At 37.6% G+C, this 25319-nt stretch overlaps 1 protein-coding gene across 1 annotated transcript in view; it reads left to right on the top strand.

The window, feature by feature from the left end:
• Window positions 1-24886, top strand: part of LOC135223343 (reelin-like) — a 484942-nt gene extending 460056 nt beyond the window's left edge. Inside the window, 6 exon segments of the mRNA XM_064261806.1 lie at window positions 7308-7552; window positions 7886-8046; window positions 8751-8973; window positions 9113-9284; window positions 10137-10264; window positions 24583-24886. Coding sequence (XP_064117876.1) covers window positions 7308-7552; window positions 7886-8046; window positions 8751-8973; window positions 9113-9284; window positions 10137-10264; window positions 24583-24643 — 990 coding nt within the window. The 3' untranslated portion in view covers window positions 24644-24886.
• Window positions 24887-25319: the final 433 nt, after the last annotated feature.

Below are 25319 nucleotides of genomic sequence, written 5' to 3'. Positions count from 1 at the left end.
CATGGTAATTTCATCTCATATATTTTCGCCGCATTGTAATTACAGTGCAATATATCACATCGTCAGTAATTTCATCGTAACGTTTTTTCTTTCACCACACAATGCCAAAGAATAAATGAATAATAAAATATAATTCACTTGTTTTCCTGTAAAACGTCTAAGTATTACTGTTATAGTTGTTGATGAGATCAAAGCATCTAACCTGCTAACTATTACCAAATGGCCCGCTGTTGACTTTTCCTACATAAAAAAATTGTTCATAAAAATCTTCAGTTTTTGTAATCGACAAGTTTTCTGAGTGGTTAACATTTCGGTTTTTGAAAATAACTAAAACTAAACCCATCAAGATGCCTCTGCAGTCATCTATTTGTGAAAGAACGAACAAATGGCGAAAAACTATTTGGAAATGTGACCAGTTTTATAAAACAAAGTTCCATGCAAGAGTTCATACAAATAAAAAAAAAATTTATTATCCTCTTTTTTTTTTCTTAGACTGATTGAGTTAAAAATAAGACTGGTGTCAAACAACTAATAGTCATCGACGCTAAAAGAATAAATGAAAAATAAAAAGACATTTAAAACCTCTATTAATACTAAGAGTTGTTTGGTGAGTGTTAGAAAAACTATAAATGTTCTGAAACTAAATATACTGTAAAACATGTTTTGATAAGTTTAAAACGTTTTACAGTTGATTTTTCAGTGATATTTTCTAACACTAAATATGTATTTTTACTTTTTAAAATAAAATAAACCATGCTTAAAAAAAGACAATCATGAAAAGCATAAAAACAAGTCAAAATCATTAATGTAAGAAAAATCAAGATGATGAAATTACTTATGAAAGAAAGGTGAACAAACAACAGGCTACTTGCAAATAGTTAAATACTTTGATCCCCATCAACAACTATAGCAATAATACAAGGAACGTTTTACAGAAAAACAAGTGCATTATATTTTATTGTTCATTTATTTTCTTGCCTTGTGCGGTCTACTTATCTTGCGGTGAAAGAAACCTTACGATGTAATCACAATGCGACGAAAATGTATGAGATGTAGTTACCATGCGATGAAATTACCACGATAAAATTACCACGATGTAATTACTGCGATGAAATTACAGTGAATCCTAGACAACAGAAATTGACATTAATAAATCTCTCTCTCTCTCTCTCTCTCTCTCTCTCTCTCTCTCTCTCTCTCTCTCTCTCTCATCAGCAGCAGCAGCATTCCAGACTCACCAATGAGCATGTATGATTTCGATTCCCGTTAGCTGTGGATATACATACATACAAACGATATATCGGTCAATTTCACCAGACATGTATGTCTTATAATGGGGTATTAGGGCCTCTTAACTTCTAAATTTTCCCGCACTTTAATCTTAAGGATTTTGATAATTTCAAGTATTGTTATAGAAAATAACATTCAGTTATTAGTGTTTTTAAGAAAATTGAGTACGTACACAATATAAACATTTTATACACAATTTATTATATTATGAAAATATACATATACAATTTAAAGTAGCATATATCTTTATAAAACAGTTACAAGAAGAATTTACAGTAGCATATTATAGAAAAGATACAAAAAGATATTACAGTAGCACTGTCTGAATTTTTCATGGGTTATTTTTTTCTTTATCTGAAGTTCTGACAGCTAACCTAATCATGGCTGGCAGCAGCACGTTGACACAGATTAGGTCTGGTAGTCGCAACTCGCCAACGCTGGTTACGATGCGTAATCAAATGCTGCAAGTTGATAGGTCATTACGACACTGTTGTGTGTTGCACAAAGATATGGCGACTTTTGGCATGGAATGGAATGGAATAGAATATAGAGTTTAAGCCAAAGGCCAAGCACTGGGACCTTTGAGGTCATTCAGCGTTGGAGAGGAAATTGAGAGTAGGTAAGTTTGAAATGTGTAAACAGGAGGCAAACCTCACAGTGCACTATGAAATAATCGTTAGGAGAGGATGGCCGAAGGGACGCTGCAAAGAACCTTTAGTAATGCCTACAGTGCATTGCATGAGGTGCACTGACGTTACTACTCCCCCTAAGAGGACTTTTGACAGTAGTCGTGGAGTGACGGTGACTATGCTGGGCAGCCTTGCATAGTCGCCAAACCTTGCGCTAAGTCGTCAAACTCGGAGACGCGGTCACGATTAATACCGATTTATGGCGACTTGATTGTAATGAGATTGTAATGGAGTCGTAATGAGAAAAATTTCGGCTGTTACAACTTGCAACAGTCTGAAATCACCATTGTGTGACCCAGGCTGAAACCTAACCTATATATTTGGTTGACTCTCCTATTCATGATAGCGCATTATTAAGATAATGTACTTGCACTGTCACTTCGAGCTTTTGCAGTACCGGAATACTAATATAAATTCTCAGTTACAGGTTCTTCGTAGTTCAGAACTGCTCTTTCTTGGAAAATCCCTTTTTGTGCCTCTTTCATATCTGCTCCAGGTTCACCATTGGCATCCTCACTCGTGCTGCATAGATATTTGCGGTTTCTAGTATAGACCTTTCCAACAACTGATACTCCATACTTCCATGGTGACACATCTTCAGTGACTTTTCCCTTTTCCCCAAACTGTTTCTCTCGGCCTGGCAATGCACAATACACGGATAGCATTTGGATTCAGCCCCCATTGGTCTTTGCTTCTTCTGTTGTAATACTGTTCTTGTTTTTGAAGTTCCTTGGCATGAATTTCTGGCACTCCAGCTACCAGCTTGGGTCGAAGTAACTTTTCTGTGGTTGGTAACTGTGATCGAGTATGTCGTCCGAAAAATCATTGCATGAACGATGAGTTGAATCCTTTGTCGGAGTACTTCTCCACTCAAGTAGCGCTAATAAAGGGCTACAACTATCTGAGCTTTTTGAACAACTGTCATAATCCTCTCTGCATTTTCTGTTTTGCTATTTGACTGACAATGGTAAAACGATTTTGCATATTTGGCAGTTGTTGGAATTCACTTAATTTGTACTGAGAACCCAAATCTGTTATTACATATCTGGAATGCCATGTCATGCAAAATAAAATGACTTTTAACTTTACTAATAATTTGTACACCGAAACTCAAAAAATGGAGATTAATAATCCATTAAAATCAAAGAACTGAATTTTTCAATACTGAAAATATCCTTACCCACTTTTAAATCTTGTTATTATGGAAATCTTGCAATCTCAGGGATTCTTTTGCGTGTTTTTTACCATACTCTGCACACATATTAGGTCAATATAAAATATCATGACCATACCTGACAGATGCATCTATACCATTATGAGCATAATGAATCTGCTTCAATATAAATGGCTTAAGACACTGAGGAACAACAATGCAAGGACTCCTGAAAATCCCATAATTTTAAACAGAATGTTCATCTTTAATTTAATATAAGTCAGATAATTTCAGAAACATTTTTACAAGAGGGTTAACCATTAAGAAACATGTTTAACGTTTTTAATTCTACATATTTCGTATTTTTCTGTTGGTTTTCTACTCTTTCATTTGTCGCAGCAATATGAATGCTACTAATGTCATGGATAAGACTCTTCAATCTGCTTGTGAAGTGTTTGGCAAACAGTCCCTACTAAAGTATCAGGAAAGAATATGTTATTTCTTGATTTGTACTGCACGTTAAAACTAAACAGCAGTAATATACTTTATAACCTTATAGGACTTTTCATCAAAGGTTACTTAAAAATACTTTTGAAAGGTTTATGGTCAGTTTCAGTATTGATCATTTTACCATAAACACACTGCTGCAAAAACATGACCAACATTTCCTTTTCTATTGAGCAAATCTTTGCTCTGTAGCAGTTAGTGTCTTAGATGCTTAAGCTGCTAATGTTGAAATACTTCAGAACTGGTGCTTCTACGATTTCTTTATCTTATTTAATGCTCCATCATGACTTGAATACCATTTTTCTTTTCTAGATTTCTAAAGGGGTTTGTTAAATCTGATAACCTTGAGATCAATTTAGAAAAATAATTGACCATTCCCAAAAATCTGAGACATTTCTTACTCGTGGGTACTCCTAGATTGCCCATTGCTTAAACTTTTCTTGGATCTGTGCATGCAACATCCTTAGTAAGCAAGTGCCTGATATAAATGGTTTCAGGCACACATAGCTTTGTTTTGTCTTGGTCCAGCTTAATACGCTCCTTTTGACACTTTCTATAGTAATGCGTCTGAGCTCCTGTCATGGCCCATGTTGTTTCCTTATCTTGTGAACCTTCTCTGTACACCAAGATATCCTGTGCAATAACTATTATTTCTTGGAAGTTTGTAAACCTTTGTGTATCTTTCTCTAATATTCCCACGGAGCAGAAGAAACGTCAAACTACATGCATTTCCATTTATATCTGCCAAATGGGGTAATGAAGGAAGAATTGATAGATTCCTTTTCAAGTCACACTTGACAAAACCCTTTCTTAGCATCCAGAGTAAAATGTCTTCACAGTGGATATGATCTCACATTAGCTTTATTCAAGTCATTAGGGCTTATAGAAATTATTTTGGCTTGGTGACCACCATCATAGAAACTCAATCAGTAGGCTCAGTTACTTTCTCTTATATAGTATCTTTCATATTCTCTACTTGCGCCTTCAATTTCTTCTGCAAACTGGAAATTAGCCTTACATAGGGTCCTAGCTCCCCAAAGCCCTCAGGGAGATCAGAAAATGCTTACAGAATTTTATTTTTACTGGTAAACATCACTAATTCCTTGCTTAGCATGGGCATTGTCAAAACCAAATTTTGCGCATGGGCAAGGCCTATAATGGATGAGTTTTCTCTAACCAACTAAAATTCGATCCTGTGTTGATTTTCATTTTGAATGCATGTTAGAATTTTAAAAACAATACTCCTTGTCGTATTACTCTTGTAAAGTTTCAGTTTAACTGCATCATTATTATGATCATTACCTACATTATGGCTAGCTAGTAAGAGTTTCAATTCTTTCAAGGATATAACTTTACATGTTGCACCGGAGCCTCTTTGAAACTGTACTTTCTTATGCTTTACTTTGACGGCCCAAGTTGCTTCTTTCAGGAGGTACCAAAATCTCCTGCCCGGGTTCTGATACAGTTTTTATTTGTTGCAATTCACTATCGCCAGCATTACTAAAGCTACTATTGTCCTTAAAAACTTTAATTTTGTCAGATCTGGACCTTTTGAAATTCTTGCACTGTTTAGCAAAAGGGTTCTTATTCAGTTCCTCCCCCACCCCCCCCCCCCCCCCCCCCCCCCATATTTTGGGCATCTTCCTGAGCTGCAGTCTTTGCCACAATATCTAGCCTTGAAATCCTTCTATAATTATTAGACCTATTGGTGTGCGATAGTGTTGTCATTTTTCGTTTTCTTGACCAAACTGGTGTCTTGTTCACTCTCTGCATTCATCTGCTTCTTTTGCTGGAGTCTCATTGGCTTTGTGTCCATCTGAACACGACCCAATAGTTTTTCTAGTTTTATTTTCATGCAAATTCAAAATAAACTGCTGACTGATCATCTCCTCTTGATTATCTAAAAAACATGATTTTTAAAATTCTGAACGATGGGATAAACTAGATATATGCTTCATATGGTTTTTGATTGCTTTTCAGAAACTTGTACATTTCCACAATGACATTTGAATAAGGCCCCCATTTTTGTCGTGAAAAAATGTGTGCACCATTTTCTTTCACCTTAAATCCGTCGCGTCCCGAATATAAAATGAAGCAAGCTGGCGGCAGGGGGGATGGTCCATCCCCTCGTATGTAATATATTTGAGCCTGATGTTCGACAAAGTCGTGGGGACTTTTTCCGTATTTCTTTTTGTTGTGTGATTTGTATTAAAACTGCCACATTAATGATTGATTGAATGGAACCTGAGTCCGAAAAAGGCCTAACTGGTCCTCCAGGTAGCGTCCCCAAGAGAGAAGTGACTTCTTCCCCTTCCAAGAACCAAGTAGGTAAGACGTATTTTTGATGAGTTATCGTGCTGCCGGTCAGATCATTGTATACCATATGTTGTAATCCATGTTAGTGTTCAAGATTCGTTGGGTTGTATTTGGCTGAAGTCGTTAACTGATCATTATGTACCTGTTACTATACCTACCCCGACTCGTGTCGTTATTTTCAATATTATTTGATGTGATCTGTGATTAAGATAGCTTACACCACTGATCCCTTAAGGACCATGTGGTCGTCGGTTTAGTGAACGTATAGCCTTTAAGCATTGATGAAGTTTATTTTTTATTGTTTTGTAAGAGTAGTATTGAGCTATTTATTTTTGTAATAAAATTGTGTGAAATTTTGCTGCCATCTTCATTAGTCCTGTGAGTAGGGATCGAAGTCTGTCCTAAAGGCAGCTAGGCCAACCTGCCAACTCCATCAGCTGAATCAGTAAAACCAAGTTGCTCGGGTATATTTCGCAACAATTTTGCTTCAGATTTCTCTAAAACTTTCTTCCTCCCAGGGTAGGGTACCGTGTTTCTCAAATCCTACCTTTCCAAAAAAAATGCTACTCTTTGCCTGTCATTCTCGTTATCTAATTCTCTTTAAATTTTTCCACTTCATGAGTAAATTCGTGATTTCACTCAGGTCTAGAGGACTTGAGTGGGAATAAGAGCAGAGACATCTGTATGGTAAGCTACAATATTATACTCATATAAAGACTGACAACGTATTTCCTTGTCAAAATGCATTCACAAACTGTAAAGTGAAAAAAGAAGATTCAGCTCTGGCTGCAGACTGTAATCTTCCACTGATGAATAGTGGAAAAATGGCTTAGGCTACTTACCCAACGCAGTCTAAGCCAACCTGTCTCTTATTGGCAGTCACCAATCCAGACACCATATAAAATTGCTATATGAGATCTAAAGTCCTTCAGGTTTGCAGTTGTATTTATACACTGACCGGATTTTCAAGCCAACATTAATTGGGTAAGAAGCTTGATGTGTATAAGTTGATAACAACAAAACCTCTTTCCCTGTCATACATGTAATGAAAAACACTAAATCAGGGATGTAGGGCATTAGATATCTGATATAGGATTCAATCCTAAATAGTATTCTTTATTGTTGCAATCCTGATGAAAGATTTCATGCACTCAGGAAGTTGAATTTCCTTTACTGAAATAAATATCTTATGCCTGAAAATATTCATGAGCAATTAGAAAACATTTTCAAACACAGGATTGTAAAATTCAATAATCTGTTATCCTGTAAAATTCAATAATCTGTTATCCATGTGTTTATGTAACTACTTTTCTTTCATATGTACATACAGTTATAAAAACTTTCTCTCTAAGCTTGCTATAGGCTGTGGAGAACCAGACAGTAAGTGTGGAGACGAAAACTCTGGAATCCGCCTGGAATACAGCCTTGACGGTGGAGTTACAGGATGGGATTTGGTCATGGATTCTTGTCTGCCTGGAACCTCTCCTGACCCCGACTGCATGCCTTATACCTTCCATTACCAGTCTGTTTTTAACACTGATGTATATTCACAGTGGACAAGAATAACAATTCCTCTACCTGAAAAAACTTGGTCTAGGTACGGTTATTTTATATGTGGCTTACAATTAAACAAAACATTTTTAAATCATAATCATGTTTTAAAATAGTCACAGCTAGAAATGCATCTTTCATTCCATTACTATCGGTATTAGACACCAATAACAAAAAAGCCATGGGCCTTTTTAGGAAAAAATATAATCCAAATAGCTTACAGTTACATCAGTATACAGTAAATGATTATGAATTACCACACAGTTACTTCAGGTCAAAAAAAATTAAATGCATATCTCTCAGTAGAGTCTAGATCTGAGCGGTATAAAAGGATTGAGGATGGACTACATAAATTTGAATAGGACTCTTGTCATTCCAGTTCCACACAACTTCGATGGGTGCAGGATGTGCCTGGAAGGGGGTCGCAGGTGACACCATGGTCTCTTGATGATGTCTATATTGGTGAAGCCTGTCCTGAACACTGCCATGGCCACGGAGATTGTGTAAATGGAAGATGCATCTGTGATACAGGCTTTACTGGTAGGTCCTAATGATTATCATTTTAATCAGATGAGTTGAATCACCTCTGTGAACTCTATTTAACCCTACATAACTCTAACACAAGACCAGATGAGTATCATTTTAATCAGAAGAGTTGAATTCACTCTTTAAACTTTATTTAACCTTATATAACTCTATGACAAATCCAAATGAGTATCAGTTTAATCAAAAGAATTGAATGAATTCTAAATAGAGGTTGTCCTCAGTAAAAGTAATATTGACCATGATCATAACCATTTTGTTTATTGACAAACCAAAATTAATAGACATTAAGTTGCATGCTCTAACTGAATTTCTAAAAATTATTTTGACACTGCAAATAAGTTAATTATGTTAACATCAATATATATGCAATACAAGTCCCTCTCATCGGTGCATCAGTCTCCTTTAGAGAGCATTTTATACATTTTACATAGATGTTTGGTACATATGCTAAACAAAACGTAGTAAAGCAGTTATGTAAAAAGTAGATTTTTTATAGATCTGTTTATTTCAGATGATGCTTAGATATTAACCCATCACTTCAAAGTTCACATTCCTGAAATGAGAATGACACTACTCTGACTTGCTCTAAAGTTGTACAAATTAACTCAATGTTTAGGGCTTTCATTTAGTTCATACCACCCCAATAAAAACAACTGACCAATTCAGTAAGGATGTCAAAGCATATCCAACCTTTTCAGGAGATTTCTGTGAGCCTGTGCCATCCCGCACATCTCCACTCCCAACAAGCCTCATTGATGGCTTTGAAGCCGGAAGCAAAGTGAACTGGTTAAGAGTAACTGGTGGTGGGATTGGTCTAGGCTGCAATTCTCTCTCTCCATATGGCCATGGCAAGCATCTGTACTTCTCTGCTTGTGGCACACGTCAGGCAATCACAAAAGAATTGGACACACGTAGAGCAAGGTATTTGCAGTAGTTCATCATCATCATCATCATCATATCTCTCTCTCTCTCTGTTTCCATTTCTCATTTTTACAAATATTCTAAGCTATATAGATATGTTTGTCAAAAACGAATGACCTGACAATTTTGTTCTTTACAGCAAGATCATGTTTGTGCTGAGGATTGGTAGTCAAGACAAAACACCATCTTGCCATGTTGACCTTAGTAACCCCCAGCGAGCTTTAGATAAAGGGATCATCCTACAGTACACAATTAATAATGGTGTCACGTGGACTACCATAAACGTTCATGATCCTGTAGATTTTGGAAAGGTTAGTGAAACGTAGTGGCGGTTCCTCAGTGGGCACTGGAACTGTAGCAACCCCCTATAGATTTCATATATATGAGCAAAATTATGAATATATACATGAATATGAGAAATGAAGTATAGATTATCCATAATCCTTAAAATATTATCACAATTCCCCTGTTTTTTGTAAATAATAAAAGCAAATGAATTGAAACTATGTGGAACTGCTGGTGCTCAGCTGTTCTAATTTTGCTAGCAGGGTGATAATGTGGCAGCAAGCCGCATGTAAAGGTGAGGGGAGCACTGACTGCCCTCTCGAGCAGTGTTAGTCTAGCTGTTGCCGCAGAAAGGTGTGATTTGAAGTTCGTCAAAGCTTAATCAATATGTGCCATTAGTGATAGTGATCAATTAGTGACGATACTGATCATATGTAATGTAATGCAGAGTAATCAACTCAATGGCGAGTTGCAGTAAATGGGAAAAAACTATAACCTCTTTAATGTCAATGATATACTAAAATTCAAAATAGTAGCTTTCGGCAGCATTCTGCTGCCTTCCTCGGAGAGAGAGAGAGACAAAGAGAGTGTATGTGTGTGTGTATGTGTATGCGTGTCTATGTTTTAGCTGGGTGTTCTTTAATCCTTTTGTTTTATATAGGCCAATGTCAAAATGCGTTTATGCGGTTAATATCAAGGATTTTTTTAAAATTATGTAACAGTACCCCTATGAATGATAGCCACGAGCCGCCACTGGTGAAACGTTTGCTTTCAATGATATTTATATTTCTGTCAGTCCTTCATAAATATCTGTTTATAAAGAAGAATTTCATTAATTCTAAAACTAATTGTTTGATTTTCCTTCTGTACCCCTATAGGCTCGTCGAGTGGCTTATAGTCTACCTTATGAAGCTCGACGTTATGGACTTCAGCTGAGATGGTGGCAGCCTTACCATGATGGTGCTAACAGAGATCAGTGGGCACTGGATAATGTGGAAGTTGTTTTGTAAGTTTTGTGTTGTCCAGATTCCAAACTGTTAGACTGAGTAGCTTTACATTGGTGTGACTGAAACACTGAAAATATAAATTCTATTCACAAACCAAAGCACAACAATTTTTACTTTACTGATTATAACGTGTAGATATGGAGAGACTTTAGTTGAAGCAGAGGAGTCCATTATTTTCCTTTGAATAGCTCTTCATTTACTTCTAACTGAGCAATAATGCTCTAATCAGGATAATGTAAGGGTCTCCTTTTGCCTGTTTGCATTCTCTACTCTCATCTTCTCCCTAACCATTTTATATGGTTGCTCCATTTCTCAAATATACCAGTACATACTTGAATTATTACAAGTGCACATTACCTAATCCTGCTGAACTCGGGCAGTCTGCAAATATCTTGAATAAACAGTCTGTATGATGCTAACTTATACTGTGTCAATGGGTCAATGGTTCTGGATTGCCATAGATTCTCCATCTAAGTTCTTCTTTTACACTTTAGGGGTTAAAACCCTGATTTAGTTTGTCTCCTTTAGCATTAAAGTGGTGCATAGCTTGCATTGTTCTCTTTTCACTTCCTTTTGCTGAAGATGAATCCATTTACTGGCACTCTAGTTGACTTCTACCTCGGCTCCTGTTAAAATGAAATGGACTTATAGCTGGTGAATATATACCAAAAATATCCAGACTTCTCCTAGTCATCTCACTTGCAGATGCTGGATAGTCTTCAGGCGTGAAGTGCCATTACCTTCACTGCCTGGTAATACCTCTCATATGTGGCTGGTACAGAAGGCTATGTCATGGTTGACATCTCTTTCATTAAACAAAGCCAGCAGGTCTAGGAACTACTTGGTGCATGCCACCAGAGTCAAATCGAAATTCGGGGTGACCAGAGCCTGATGATCACCTAACGAATCAAACAAAAATGGAGAGGAAGGCATAAGCCTCAAAACGTCCCCTGGGTGCTGGAAAAACAAATGAGCCATACTCCAGTAACTTCTGTCATACCAGTTATGGAAAGTCTCTCCGAAATGTCTTGGCTCTGGCAACTAAGCTTGTCTACCACCCAATTATGAGACCCTAGAATGTACCTGGCTGACAACTCCACTGAGTGTCCTGCTGCTCACTTGTATACCTGTACCATCAACCTATGCGGCTGGAAGTACACCAATCCCCCCTGATTCTTGATGTATGCTACTTTGTAGTGTTGTCTCTTGTCAACACCACATTGTGCCCCACTACTCGTGCCCAAAACTCTTGCTGGGCTAAAAAAGCACCCTTGAGTTTCAGGAAACTGATGTAGATGTATCTGTCGTTCTACCCTCACACCTGCGATGAACATTCTTCCAAGTGTGCACTCTATCCCTTGCAGATGCATCCTAAAAACAAGAGCATCTCAAGAGGGGGGAATGCTCAATGGCACCCCTAAAAATAGGTTCCTGTCTTCTAGCTAACAAGCAACATCTGTCATCACTTCCTCCAACAGAGATGAGAGAAAGGAGAGTCCTTGTTGGAGACCTATTCCCTTCATCCTCTGCTATAGGGCGCAGGTAGGAGGCCTACTGAGGCTGGTACGAGTAAACGGGGTCCAAAGAACCCCGGGTAGCAGTTGCACCCATATGCTCGGCAATGGAAGCAGAGTTCCTCTTTCTAGCTTGGAAAAAGAAGGGGGAGGAGGTGAAAGCACTTAGCAACAAAGACAAAAACGAAAGCAGCAATGATGAATTCCTTCCCCTCTTCTTGAATTAGCTGAGCATACCTTCGGCAACAGCATGTAGAGGAGGATATCACTCACAGATGATATATACAGCAGTACCTCTGAACTCAAGTCTCCTGCTTGAGGGGTTACCAAGGGAGTAGGAGCAGGCCTACAGCTAGCAGACATCATGGCATAAAGAGATCAGATACCTTATTTATTGCACTGTCATGGTGTGACATACAATAATAAATGAAGATAAACCTTAAAAAAAAAAGAGAGAGAAATCAAATACACAGTCTGTCCTTCCCTGGACAGTGCCTATCCCAATGGTTTCCTCTTCAAAAGTGCTAAAGTGATTGAGGATTTCTAGGTAATTATAGCAAAAACAACAACCACACAAAAATATATCAACAAAAAACAAAACAAAAAATAGTAAATATCAGTCGGGCAGAAAAGCGCAGAGATGTCTTCACACACCGGTGTCCGAAAGGAAAGTGGATTGCAGACTAACGAATGGTTGGGGCTCCACCCCTTTTGTCGTAGTTGACTACCTTGTCTGTAAGTTCAGCGCCCATCCTACTCACTCCCACAACCAAAATTCTGTATAAAGACCTTTAGGTTTGTATTTATATAGGAAATTATATATATATATATAATATATATATATATATAGATATATATATATATATATATAGATAAGCGAATACCACGGGAAATGATAGACAGGAAATCCAGCGCTTTTCGTCTTTATTCAGACATCGTCAAGGAGATACTAAAGTACAATCGGAGAGGAAGGCCTCAGGTACAAACAAGATCAGGAATACCAGATGGTTAATTATCAAAAGGGTAAAAATTAAAAGGGATAATCCAGGATTATCGATATCACACGGTCACAACTTAAACAGATTCTGACCCTAACCGAAATTACAAAGTATCTTTACAGTCCAAAACATGTAAAAACTGAATATATTAATTTTGTTGCTTATATTTATCTACAACTTTTTGTTTTTTCATATGAAAGCATCAAGTTTAAATAAACCAAGACTTAAATTTAGAACATTTCTATTATTTGACTTGATAAAACAAGATTCAATGATATTCCTTTTAACTGTGTCATTACATGGGACTAAGGCTCTTGCTTGACTCCAGTTTAATAGGATGGTCTAAATCTCTCATATGTACAAATAATGCATTATTTGTACATATGAGAGATTTAGACCATCCTATTAACTGGAGTCAAGCAAGAGCCTTAGTCCCATGTAATGACACAGTTAAAAGGAATATCATTGAATCTTGTTTTATCAAGTCAAATAATAGAAATGTTCTAAATTTAAGTCTTGGTTTATTTAAACTTGATGCTTTCATAATGAAAAAAGTTGTAGATAAATATAAGCAACAAAATTAATATATTCAGTTTTCACATGTTTTGGACTGTAAAGATACTTTGTAATTTCGGTTAGGGTCAGAATCTGTTTAAGTTTGTGACCTTGACGATGTCTGAATAAAGACGAAAGCGCTTGGATTCCTGTCTATCATTTCCCGTGGTAATTCGCTTATTTATGAAGTCACGTGCATCTACTGTGAATTTTTTAAGCATATATATGTATATATATATATATATATATATATATATATATATATATATATATATATATATATATATATATATATACTTAAGCTACAAATGTCGTTAAATATCAAATTCACGCTACTTCTGAATTACCTTGATGGGGGGGGAATTGACACCGAAGGGGAATTATAAGAGATAACAGGATCGGTTACAGCCAGATCTCGATCTCTCAACACAGTACCTTCCAATGACTCCAGTTGACAGTCTAACCTCTCTTGACTGGAGTCTTTGGAAGGTCCTGTGTCGAGGGATCGAGACTCGGCGTACCGACCCATTCGTCACCTATTATTCTTCTTCGGGGATAATTTCCCATCGAGGAGATTTCCAAAGTAGAGTGAACTGGATATTAAACGATATTTGTAGCTTAATGATTATATTTAAATTATGGTGATGTGATATATATCTATCTATAGTATATATATAGATATATAAATATATATATATTATATATATATATATATATTATCTTATAATATATATATATATATCATATATATATAGATAGATAGATAATAGATATATATATACTATATATAATATATATATATATATATATATATATATATATATATATATATACGTATATATATATTAGATATATATATATATATATATATATATATATATATATATATATTATATATATATATATATATGTAATATATATAGAGAGAGAGAGAGAGAGAGAACAACTGCAGATGAAATTTCGGTAAAATATTTTCCCGTGTACTTTTATGATTCTTAGATTCAACTAATCATATAATCAGCAAAACAAGCAAGAAAGGCAAAACCGAAAAGTGGCAAATGTGATATTGCGCTAAGAAACACACATACACTCACACATGAAAGCACACACACTACGTAGAGACGCTAACATAATCATTGATGAAATGACAAATGTAGATTCAAACACACACACACACACATTATACACACAGGCAAACAAAGCTTCCATGATATTATGTGGTTGATTGAAAAATGAGTAATTCCATTAGAACAAAATGATCAACTGCTTTTCAGCAGTGTTTTTAAAATTAATTTGCTTCGGATGGTCGTCATTGAGAAATGCCATATGTAGTACCAAAGTTGTAAAAACCGCGTGTTTGACACAAACAGTTTCCAACATAAGCAGTGACCTAGGGCACCGCACCTCAACAAAAAAAATAATAATAATAACTATAAATATATAAAAACTAATTTATTAAATAATAATAGCAATGGTATAGCAATAATAATAATGATCTAGAGGTACTCCATTAGAAAATAAATCCCAGAAACCCAACTATAAGGTCACTGGCCTAGCCCTGCACACCCTAAAACCCACCCCTGATTATAGGGCAAAATTAGTAAAAAAAACTGAAATTTCCGTATATATCCATGTAGTATCATTCGATGTCTCGTATCATGCTATCCTTAGAATGTCATCCCCTACACATGATTTCATCATACACATATCTCATGTATCATGCAAGTTGCATATTTGGTAGCCCAGATTAACATTAGATTAATCCCATCTTCTTGTTAAATGAATAAAAATAAGAATAGTCTTTACTGAATGAACGAATTTCATTTTCGGCCGACCATATTGCTTCCAGGGCAATTTCATTTTCGGTAGATTACTGTAATAGATTAGGCTTTCAAAGATTACCTCACCTACGGCTTATGTAACAGTTCATAAGAAGCTCTTATAATTAATTAGCAACCACCTACCAAAGAAACAGCTGATTTGCAATTGTGAGGGATTTTATTTTAACAAAGTATGCTAGTTTACCTTTGTATACCCTCTGCATACGTATATGTACTGAAAAAATAAAAATAAAAAATTCCAGTAATGCATTCATTTCTTTGAGCAACTAAAAAATTATTAATCAGCTAATTCTGAGAATGTACACATTACATCAATGCAAATGGCGGATGATCTTTTTTTATATATATAATACGACGATGGTATAACATGATAATAATACAATATAATTGGACTCTGTAAGTAGAATATCAGCTTTCTCTTAAATACAGCTGTAATAGCCTAACGGATACCGTGAATATAATGCCTAGGCTAGCCAAATTCAATAGTTCAGTTCATACATACACACTTTGTATCTCGTGTATGATAATACAGTATGGTAACAACTGATAAGAAAGTTGCTGTATGAAAATACATGAATGGGCATAAAACCATGGTAGGCTGTGGGTAAACACAGATAGGCTAACTATCTACTGAACTGCGTCATTTACAGAGAGAGAAAGAGGAGGTTACATTTTTTTATTCTAAGTGTATTTATACCCTACATTTTGTTACAAGTATGGGGAAAAAAGATGGATAATTGCCTTATGCACAAAGATTTAGTTTAAAATGTGATGGCTGTCATTTATAAGCATACTGAGTATGTGTTAGTGCTTGGCCCTTCCTTTACCACAAAAATATCATCGGACCAACCTCCAACCATTGCGCAAGTGACCCTGGCACCTACCGGTGCCTGTGCCCCAGACAAGTTCCGTACTCGCGAACACAACTTTACACAATACCAATCGAACCGTTCTGATGTCGAGTCCGTTATACAATCTGTCAGTGATTTCTTCTCTGATGAGGAAATTAATGTTGCATATACAAAATGCAAAGATCTGATACCAAACATTCTCAAGGAGTGATCCGCGAAAAGCCTGTCCTCTCACAAGAAAATATCATATATCACTAAGTGGCTAAGGACCTGCTCGGTGGAAGTCTACGCCGATGACCCTTACAATCTGCCTCCAAAGGTGTACCACATGGCAGAAAATGCCTTCCATACAGCAAAATCCCTCTCTGAAATAATGGGAAAAAACTCAGAAAAAATCGAAGAGACAAATGATAAATTCTCAAGAATCTGGGAGTGATCAAAGGACTACAGGAATCCATAGAGTCTTAAAACTGTGGAATCAAATAATCTCGCACGGATCTGGGATGCAATCAAAGGAGTGCAGGAATCGCTAGACAATTGGACAGATAGCCACAAGACTCCTTTGAATGCAGCATCAAGTTTTTCCTCGCCTCCCAGCAACATAGGAGTGCCCCCATCACCTATAGACCGTTCTGAGGGGACTGTTGGTCTCCCAACTTCTGCTCCCTCCCTAGTGCCTCTGGTGGAAGATAGATCTCCAGTGACGATCACCAGCCTTCGTGATTCTTACCCCCCCCCCACCCTTATCTCTCCCCTCCAACCCCCCATTGTGGATGTGGATGAGAGTGATCATGAAGGGTCTGGCACCTTGCAGATACAAACAAGCGAAAGAGAAGAACCTCTCATTTGGCCGCTGGACCGGAACCCAACATTCGTGTTTCACCTTGCCCGAAACCTGAGAGGAGATATCACGTAGTAATTCACAATCTGTGCCCATCAGTGACACTAGATGCCATAGTGGAGAGAGTCAACTTTCTCACGGGCTCTGACCCACTCATCTCCCACGAACTCCCATGCAATAGTAAACATAAAGTGGCTTACAGGATTACCTGCCAACTTCAACACCTCGAAGTTCTTAAAGGCGAGAATTTTGGTCCTAATATATTAGTTTCAAGATATAATCAAATCCAGGGAACTTACTGACACCCCAACCAGAGTCACTTCTAATGCAAGTGCCAGCCAACTGCCCATGATGAGTGACTGCCTACTCCCCTGGCTAACCCCCCATCCACCCAAATGATCAGTGCATTCATCTCCCAGCTTCGTGAGTAACCATGAATACATTAAACATAATCTTATGGAATATTTTTGGCCTCAAGAGGAACATTCCTTTCCTAAACATATTCTGCAAAAACTTCAAATGCATCATTGCAATACAAGAAATGCTCCTCATCGATGCAAGTTAGAGATCAAATCGCAGCCGGTTGCCCAAAAGGAGGCCTCTCTTTCCTGTGGCACAAATTGTTAGACAACATGGTAAATGTAAAGACCTACAGGAATGTCAGATTGCTGGGACTTCAGGTGACAATAGGGAACTCTAAAATCCTAATCATTAATGTTTATATGTCCTAGGACAATAAAAATAATTTTGATCAATACAAGATAATCCTAGGTGAGTTACACAGTATTATTCACGATTCTCCTGCTGATCATATTTGTTTAATCAGGGACCTTAATTCTTATCCCACAAAACAATTTTATAATGAACTTACTCACTTTTGTCAAAATCATGCTTTCCAAATTAGCGATGTAATGCTCCTCCCTCCCGCCTCCTATTCATATGTACATAATAGAGTGGCCGCAATTACAACCTCCTGGCTGGACCATTGCATCACATTTCCAGAACTTCATGATTCTATCATGACCTGCAATATTTGCTACAATCTTGCAATAGGCTACGATCACATCCCATTACAGTTGTCTTTCAGTACCCCATCCCTCCCTACAGTGAACCCCCTATCTGACTGCCCACCAGCTGTAAACTGGGATTTTAAAAGCCAACAGAAAACCAAATACTTTAGGGAGACTATGGAAACCAGTTTGTGGTCAATACTTCAATCTTACATTGTACTAATACAAATTGTAGAAATGACCACCACAGGAGGGATCTGAATTAATTCTATTCGAACATAATTTCTGCTATGCTTGCTTCAGGCAGGGCTACCTTTAGATTTCATCAAGGTAATTCTCATCATATACCGGGATGGAATGATCGGTTAAAGATCCATATTCATATCCACGAGAAATATTTTTACTGTGGAGGCAAAATGGTAGCCTGAGGGAAGGACGCTGCATTACTAATGAGACAGGCGAGAGCGCAGCTCAAACTTGCTCATAAGCACTGCAGAGTAAATGAAAAACAACTAAGAGATGATGCAATGTCTAGAGACTTAGAATCTGGTGATTATCCCGGTCTTTGGAAAGATATCCAGTCCTTAAATCCCAAAACTAAAAAGCTGTCACAGAGAGTAGGGGAAGCAGTTGGTGACAAGGCTATCGCAAGTATGTGGGGCAATCACTTCAGCAATATCCGGAATTGCATTAACAATCAAGACTCCCGAAGGGTTGTAGATAACCTCCTTACTGATAACATTCAATTTCATTTTGCAGATTGTATTACGCCGGGTAACATCAGTAATGCCATTAACAGCCTACCTAACAATAAATTGCCCGGCTGCAATGGTCTTCCCTCAGAAGCCTTCAAATTCTGCCACCTAATAATCTACATTTTGCTGGCTGCCCTTTTTAGTGCATGCATAATTCCCCAATTTCTTCCAGACTCCCTACTCTTAAGTCACTTGATACCATTAATCAAAAACAAACTGAAGGATGCAGCTGACCCTGGCAATTACCGGCTGATTGCAATCACAATGATCACGTAGGAGATACTTGAGTCGGCTTCTCTAGTGAGAATTCTCTCCTTTCTGCACAACACTGACAACCAGTTTGGATTTAAAGCAAATCACTCAACTGACAACTGCATCTACATACTGAAAGAATTGCTGAACTATTACCTATCATCAGCCTCTCCTGTTTTCCTGTTTTGTGGACATGAGAAAAGCATTTGACAGAGTAAACTACCTGAAGCTCTTCCTGAAGCTGCATAAAAGAGGCACACCCTTATATCTAATTGGCATTTTATATTGCTGGTTCTCCACACAGCAATTCTGTGTCAAATGGGGTAAAGTATTGTCGCACACCTTTGGCTCCCTAAACGGGCTTCGGCAAGGGGGCATTCTCTCTCCATACCTGTTTAATACGTACACAGATGCCTTGAATGTCAAACTGAACTCACTCCCAATCGGATGCACTGTCAATGAAACAACTATAAACAACTTCTGTTATGCTGGCGATATGGTTCTGATTTCCTCATCAGTGCAAGGTCTCCAACAACTCATTGACACTTACCACCAATATGCAGAGGAATTTGATATCCTAAACAATGAAACCAAGACCCAGTGCATGTCGATGCTCTCGAGATCGCTTAAGCAAATTGCAGAACCACAAATTCATCCACGAATTTCCATATTTGGGTCACATTATCAAGCATGACCTAAAAGATATGGCAGACATAGAACAGAGGCGTCGTAATCCATGTGCAACTGGCAACATGATTGCAAGGAGATTTGCCTTTTGTCACCAAGACTTGAAACTGCTGCTCTTCCACCCACTCGTATTGCTACAGCATCTATTGGTGTTCCCTATGGACAAACTACACCAGGGAGACTATTATTGTTATTTGCAGTTAAATGGCATTGATAAGGTTAAGTAAGGGTACAGGGTTTCTCTTGAACACCCATAGATTTTTATTTCCTTTTAATGAATTTTTTCTGCTGACGTTTCAGGTCCATCTGTCCCATTTTCAAAGAATAAAAGTTTAAAACAGACTCAGGTTTAAAAATAAAAAATAAATACTTCCCCAAGTCACATCCAGGACAATTGAATCAATAAATGTCTCCCGAGGTCATCAAAGGGTGATGGGCTCACAATTAGGGTCGACCAACTCCGGTGCGGTTTACAAGGCTGCACCATTAGTTGAGAGTCTGTTACGGTCATGAGTGTCCTGGAGGATTCCTATTGGAATTGGCTTGTCCTTGATTGCCGACATTGGTAGTGGCACCAAGCCAGAGGAAGAAAAGCAACCTGGACTGAGAGCTCCATGAGGGAGACTCCAGTCTTGCCTTGGCACTGGCACTGAGGCCATTCCTGGCGTAGTGAGAGGATTCGAACATGGCCCAATGTCCATGATGGATGGAGCATGGCACTGCCTGGTACCTTCAAGTGACACTGGCTGTGTAGAGGCAGATCTTAGAGGACTGTAGATTGGTCAGGAGCTATGTAAGAGGGGGGAAACCTGAGACTGTAGAAAGGTAGGAGACTTAAAATCTTGTCCTAGAAGGACATCATTACCTCCTGGAATATAGATGGCTACTACCATAGTACATATCTTAGAGTGGTGAGGTCATCTGACTCTCAACTGGACAGTAGGCAAGAACATTTTAACATGGTTGAGGCTCTCTGTTGGGATGAATTGGTGTCTATTAACACAAGCTCTGTAAGGCCTTTAATCCTCTCGTATGATGGATATCTGCTCACTAGTGTCATCGGAAGCTTGGACTCTGGTGGGCAGGATAGCGACCTCTGGGAGGTACAATACATATAGAGCCCGGAGCTGTAGGGCCTAGAGATGAAGGATTCGTCCTTCATCTCTAGGTTACTGCCATTGCAATGGCAGTAACCACAGCTTTCTTTGGGCATTCTGACCATGAAACAGTGTGTCCATCCACTTTGCACGCGTTACAGAAACTCTTGATGAAATCATGCTTGGGCCTTTGTTTCAATTTCAATGGCTGTTTTTCTTACTATGTTGGGGAGTCCTATTCTGAGTTTTAGTGAGAGCTTGCTGAGGAGGATCCACTTTGGAGAGGTACTGCTCTGTGGAGTGCCTTTGTTTATTGCAACGCCCACACACAAGCTCCAGTGGAGGGTTATTGGGGCGCTCGGTAGGCTGAGAGTTGGCAGCAGGGGGGAGAGGGAGAGCGGGGTGAATCTTCTATAAAGAACTGCAGTGGATGGTAGGTGTTGTAGGCACCCGCCTATTTACAACACTCCAAAATTGTTTTAGGGGCCTTGCCCCTAAAACAATCCCCCTGATCTTGCCATCCACATGGATGGCAAGATCAGGGGGACCATAGGACAGGAAGTCCTCCAATTGGAAGAGTTCTAAGACCTCCTAGACGGATGTTGCGTTGGAGGCCTTCATTCACCTCTGGAGTGCTGGTGTCTTCTTGGCCACCCACTCCATCCAGGTTTGGTTAGCCTCCTTCGGCATGCTCCTCCATTTCTGCCTCCACCAGTCTGGTGTCAGCTCGTAAGCCCCAAGGATTGTATCTCAGACAAGGGAAAGGTTCTGTCGCTTGTTGAGAGGGAGGGCTTGGAATGAGTATGCCCTTTGCCAGCAAGATGCTTGCCAAGGAGGAGGGCCACTTCCTGAACAGTAGGACTGAAGGTTCCAAACACCTGTTTGGCATGATCAAGCCAGGTTTTGGGCTCACTATAGTTCCAAGTCCTACTCATGCTGTGGAGGTAAGACTGTAAAAGAGGGGGCCACAGGGGGAGTCACACTGTGGGTTGGCAGTGGGGCTCTCTGGGTTACCATAGCCAGTTGATGTGTTCTTTCTTTCTTTTGGCAGCCTGGAATGCTCTCTCTGCAGCTTCTCTTCTCTCTCAACAGCTTCTCTATTCTCTGGTGGTCTCTCTTGAACTGCTTCTTTCATCTTGTCGTTCACCCAATTGACCAATTTTGTTTTGGTGAAGGCCTTAACCTCCTCCAGTGCTGCGCTGCTGGCCATTTACTCATGGGTAAAACGCTAGTAGCACCATCCACAGGCACTACCCTGGAATGATGAGATGGATGACAGTCACAAAACTGCAAATATCGCCACTGGTATGTGTAATAACTCAACGCTATACCAGGGAAACAACAAGGATCCCTATGTCTGGAATATGTGCAAAAGCAGATGAGCTGATAGCCAAAAGGGCTTTAAATGTCCTCCACACAGTGCAGAAAGCTCACGCAATTGACATGGGAATAGCAGTTAACCACTGTCAAAGGCAGTTCAACTGAACAGCAAATGAATTCCACACACGTGCGGAATAACTCAAAGCAGATGACATGGGAGTAATACTGTAACTAGCAGTTAAATGCGGATAACTCTATGCAGATACTGGGTTAAATTGCAGTTGGATCCCTGTAAATAACGGTTCAACTGGGTTGTAAATGAATGCCACCCACATAAGTGCAGAGAGCTCAACACAAATTGACGTGGTAAATTCCAGTTGATAAAATGTAAATGCATATGGGATTTTATCCTCTCAAGGACGAAACAAAACAAAAATATTTTACCAACGCAAATCCTTGGTCTTGTCTTACCCTTCGATGCTCATCTGAATTGCTTAGAATACCTTGTGTTATGTTACAGTTAGCATCGGAACCAATAATGGTTAAGGTAAAATGGAAAGAACCAAGCAAAAATTTTTAAAATTCTCTATCCAGCTGCACAAATTCACAGAATTGTCTGAGATACTGGAATAGAGCAAGCAAAGCTACGTTATACTCCTCAGTACAAAGTTTTCTCTCACCACCTAAAGCTACAAGTTTTTTTCTCCCACATGGAACTAAAAAACCTCCTACCTGTGTCAAAGTTAAGTTCCTAGAGAATTTGGTCTTGCACACGTTCACTGCTAGTATGGTAGGGCGTTGGGGAGGGGGAGGAGCGGGCTCTCATGTGATAATGAATGGTACAATGCAGTCTCAAACGGTTGTGTGTATGTTCATCAGTACTGTCTCTCTAGAATATAGTATATTTGTGACTTCTAATACTATTTATCAGTCCTTTGTCAATGACTTGGAAATAAAGTTGAAACCGGTCAGGACCTACACCCTGCTTCTTATTTTTCACCTGTAGATATGTGTGTGAATATATATATATCTATAGATATATATTATAATATATAGAGATATATATATGATATAATATATATATATAATGACTGGTAAAAATGTTGTTACAACAGAAGTCCATCTAATAAAAAGAGCCCTTAAAATGCCAAAATATAGAAAGTAAGTACTATATTTCAGAGACTGCTGTCTCTCTCTTCAGTTAGGTACTGAAGGAGAAAAGTTACAGAAAAGGTAGTATTTATACAAAGAGATCCATCCTCAGGTAGACCCTTTAACTAGGTCACCCCAGTTGAAGATTTCTCTTTAATCTTCTTAAGCGTTGGTTGAAGGAAGATTTTATCTATGATATCTGAATCCCAGGCACCCTTTGATATGTTCATTACCTGTGTTTGTTTAATCAAGGCTGACTCTATCTTCTTCCTTTTGTACAGACATTTGCTACTATAAATTATATGTGATATATTAACAGTTTATTATGTGGATAGGGTTATTTATATGGTTAAAAATAGCTGAGCTCTGTTGGGTAGGTAAAGGCAAAAGCGTTAGATTTTCCGAGTGTGTCACCATCTTAATCTTGTCCAGGTGTGGGATTTTTATTTTATTGTTGGGTGTCTCTCTGGCATTGTCTTGAGGCGGTCGGTAGAAAATTACATTTGCTTTGTGAATGGCTTTCTCAATTATATGGTCAGGATACCTTAAAAACAAAAGCTGCTTACAAATTAGTTCAAGTTCCTTTTTTGGAAAATCTGACACGGCTGCTGTGAGTTGATGTGGGTGGCCTTGCTTTTTTACAATAAGTGAAAAAAATATTGTACTTATATTTTGAAGGTTTCTTAACACTGAGGGCTTCAACGTGCATCGCGTGTATGTACATTACAATATATATATATATATATATATATATATATATATATATAAAATATATATATATATATATATATATATATGATATATATATATATATATAAACTGTGTGTGTGAATAACTTTATCACGAAATATATAAAACGTGATGGTGTGTGTGTGAAAAAAGTTACAGCCTCGAAGGAAAAGTGAAAGTACTTTTGTCTTAATACGAAAATACTTAGCATCTCATTGTTTCACTTTTTGCATATTCATCGATTTTTACCTTTTTCGTGATTTAAAATCAAACACACATATTATATGTATATATATATATATATATTATATATATATATATATATATATATAGTTATATATATATATATATTATATATATATATAGATATATATATATATATATTTATATATGCGTGTGTGTGTGAGTGTATTAAAATTTGCGATTGGATAAAGGCAGAGTAGATCAATCTTTGAATTCCTTTAGCTTATTTTGCAGAATTGTAATTGACAATGTTTTCAAAATAACAAACTTCAGTTTACTGCAATCAACGTAAGATATTTTCCTAATTTAGAATGTTTAATTTGTGGGTCATGTAAGCTTTCTATTGTTTCTTGTATTTTACTGAACTCATGTTGTTATAACAAAATCAAGTATTTTAAATTATATCTAAGAAGAGTTTGCTCTGTCCAGGGGTTGTGTGAACAAATATAATTACTTATTTATTTATTTGCAGAGCGCAGAGGAAGGACACGAACAAGTATGAGGCACAAGTATTTCATGACTCAGAACTCTAAGGTCTCCATCCAAATTCTGACCAAAGGAAAATAGGATACAACGTAATAAATGGATTTTCATAATAATGCAATATACATCTCAGTTACAAATAAATAAAAACATCGTAGTTCCCTTTACATATAAGAAATTACTTTCTAATTTGCCTTCGTTGACTATATTTTACATTCTTTTTGAAAATATACGTCACTAACATTTCTCCGTGTAAATTTGCTGTATCTTATGATTATGTATATATAATCATGTTTATAATATATATATATATATATATATATATATATATATATATATACATATATATATATATATATATATATATATATATATATATATATATATATTATATATATATATATAAGCGCCGCAAGAACACGGTAGCGTCAACTGGGCACCCGACGGCGCCAGAAGAGATGGAAGACCTGGGCTACTTCAATCAGAACTGTGAGAAAGAAGGCTGGAGTCTGGATGGTGATTCATGGAAGACAAAGCGCAGAAAAGACGTGCGTGGCGGAATTGTGCAGATTCCCTTTGTCTCACAAGCGTGTGCGTCTCTGTGTAGCTATTACGTGCACACATCTTATTCTGGAGATATTTATTTACATAAATGTATTAGCAAGAAACAGAAAATAAATTATCCGTCTCACAAACTACTCAGTAGGGACAATATTAACTACATTT

Source organism: Macrobrachium nipponense, chromosome 8 (assembly GCF_015104395.2).
Source record: "Macrobrachium nipponense isolate FS-2020 chromosome 8, ASM1510439v2, whole genome shotgun sequence".
NCBI classification, from domain to species: domain Eukaryota; kingdom Metazoa; phylum Arthropoda; class Malacostraca; order Decapoda; family Palaemonidae; genus Macrobrachium; species Macrobrachium nipponense.
Note: the sequence above shows the minus strand (reverse complement) of the source record. Positions and strands in the feature narration are given on the sequence as shown.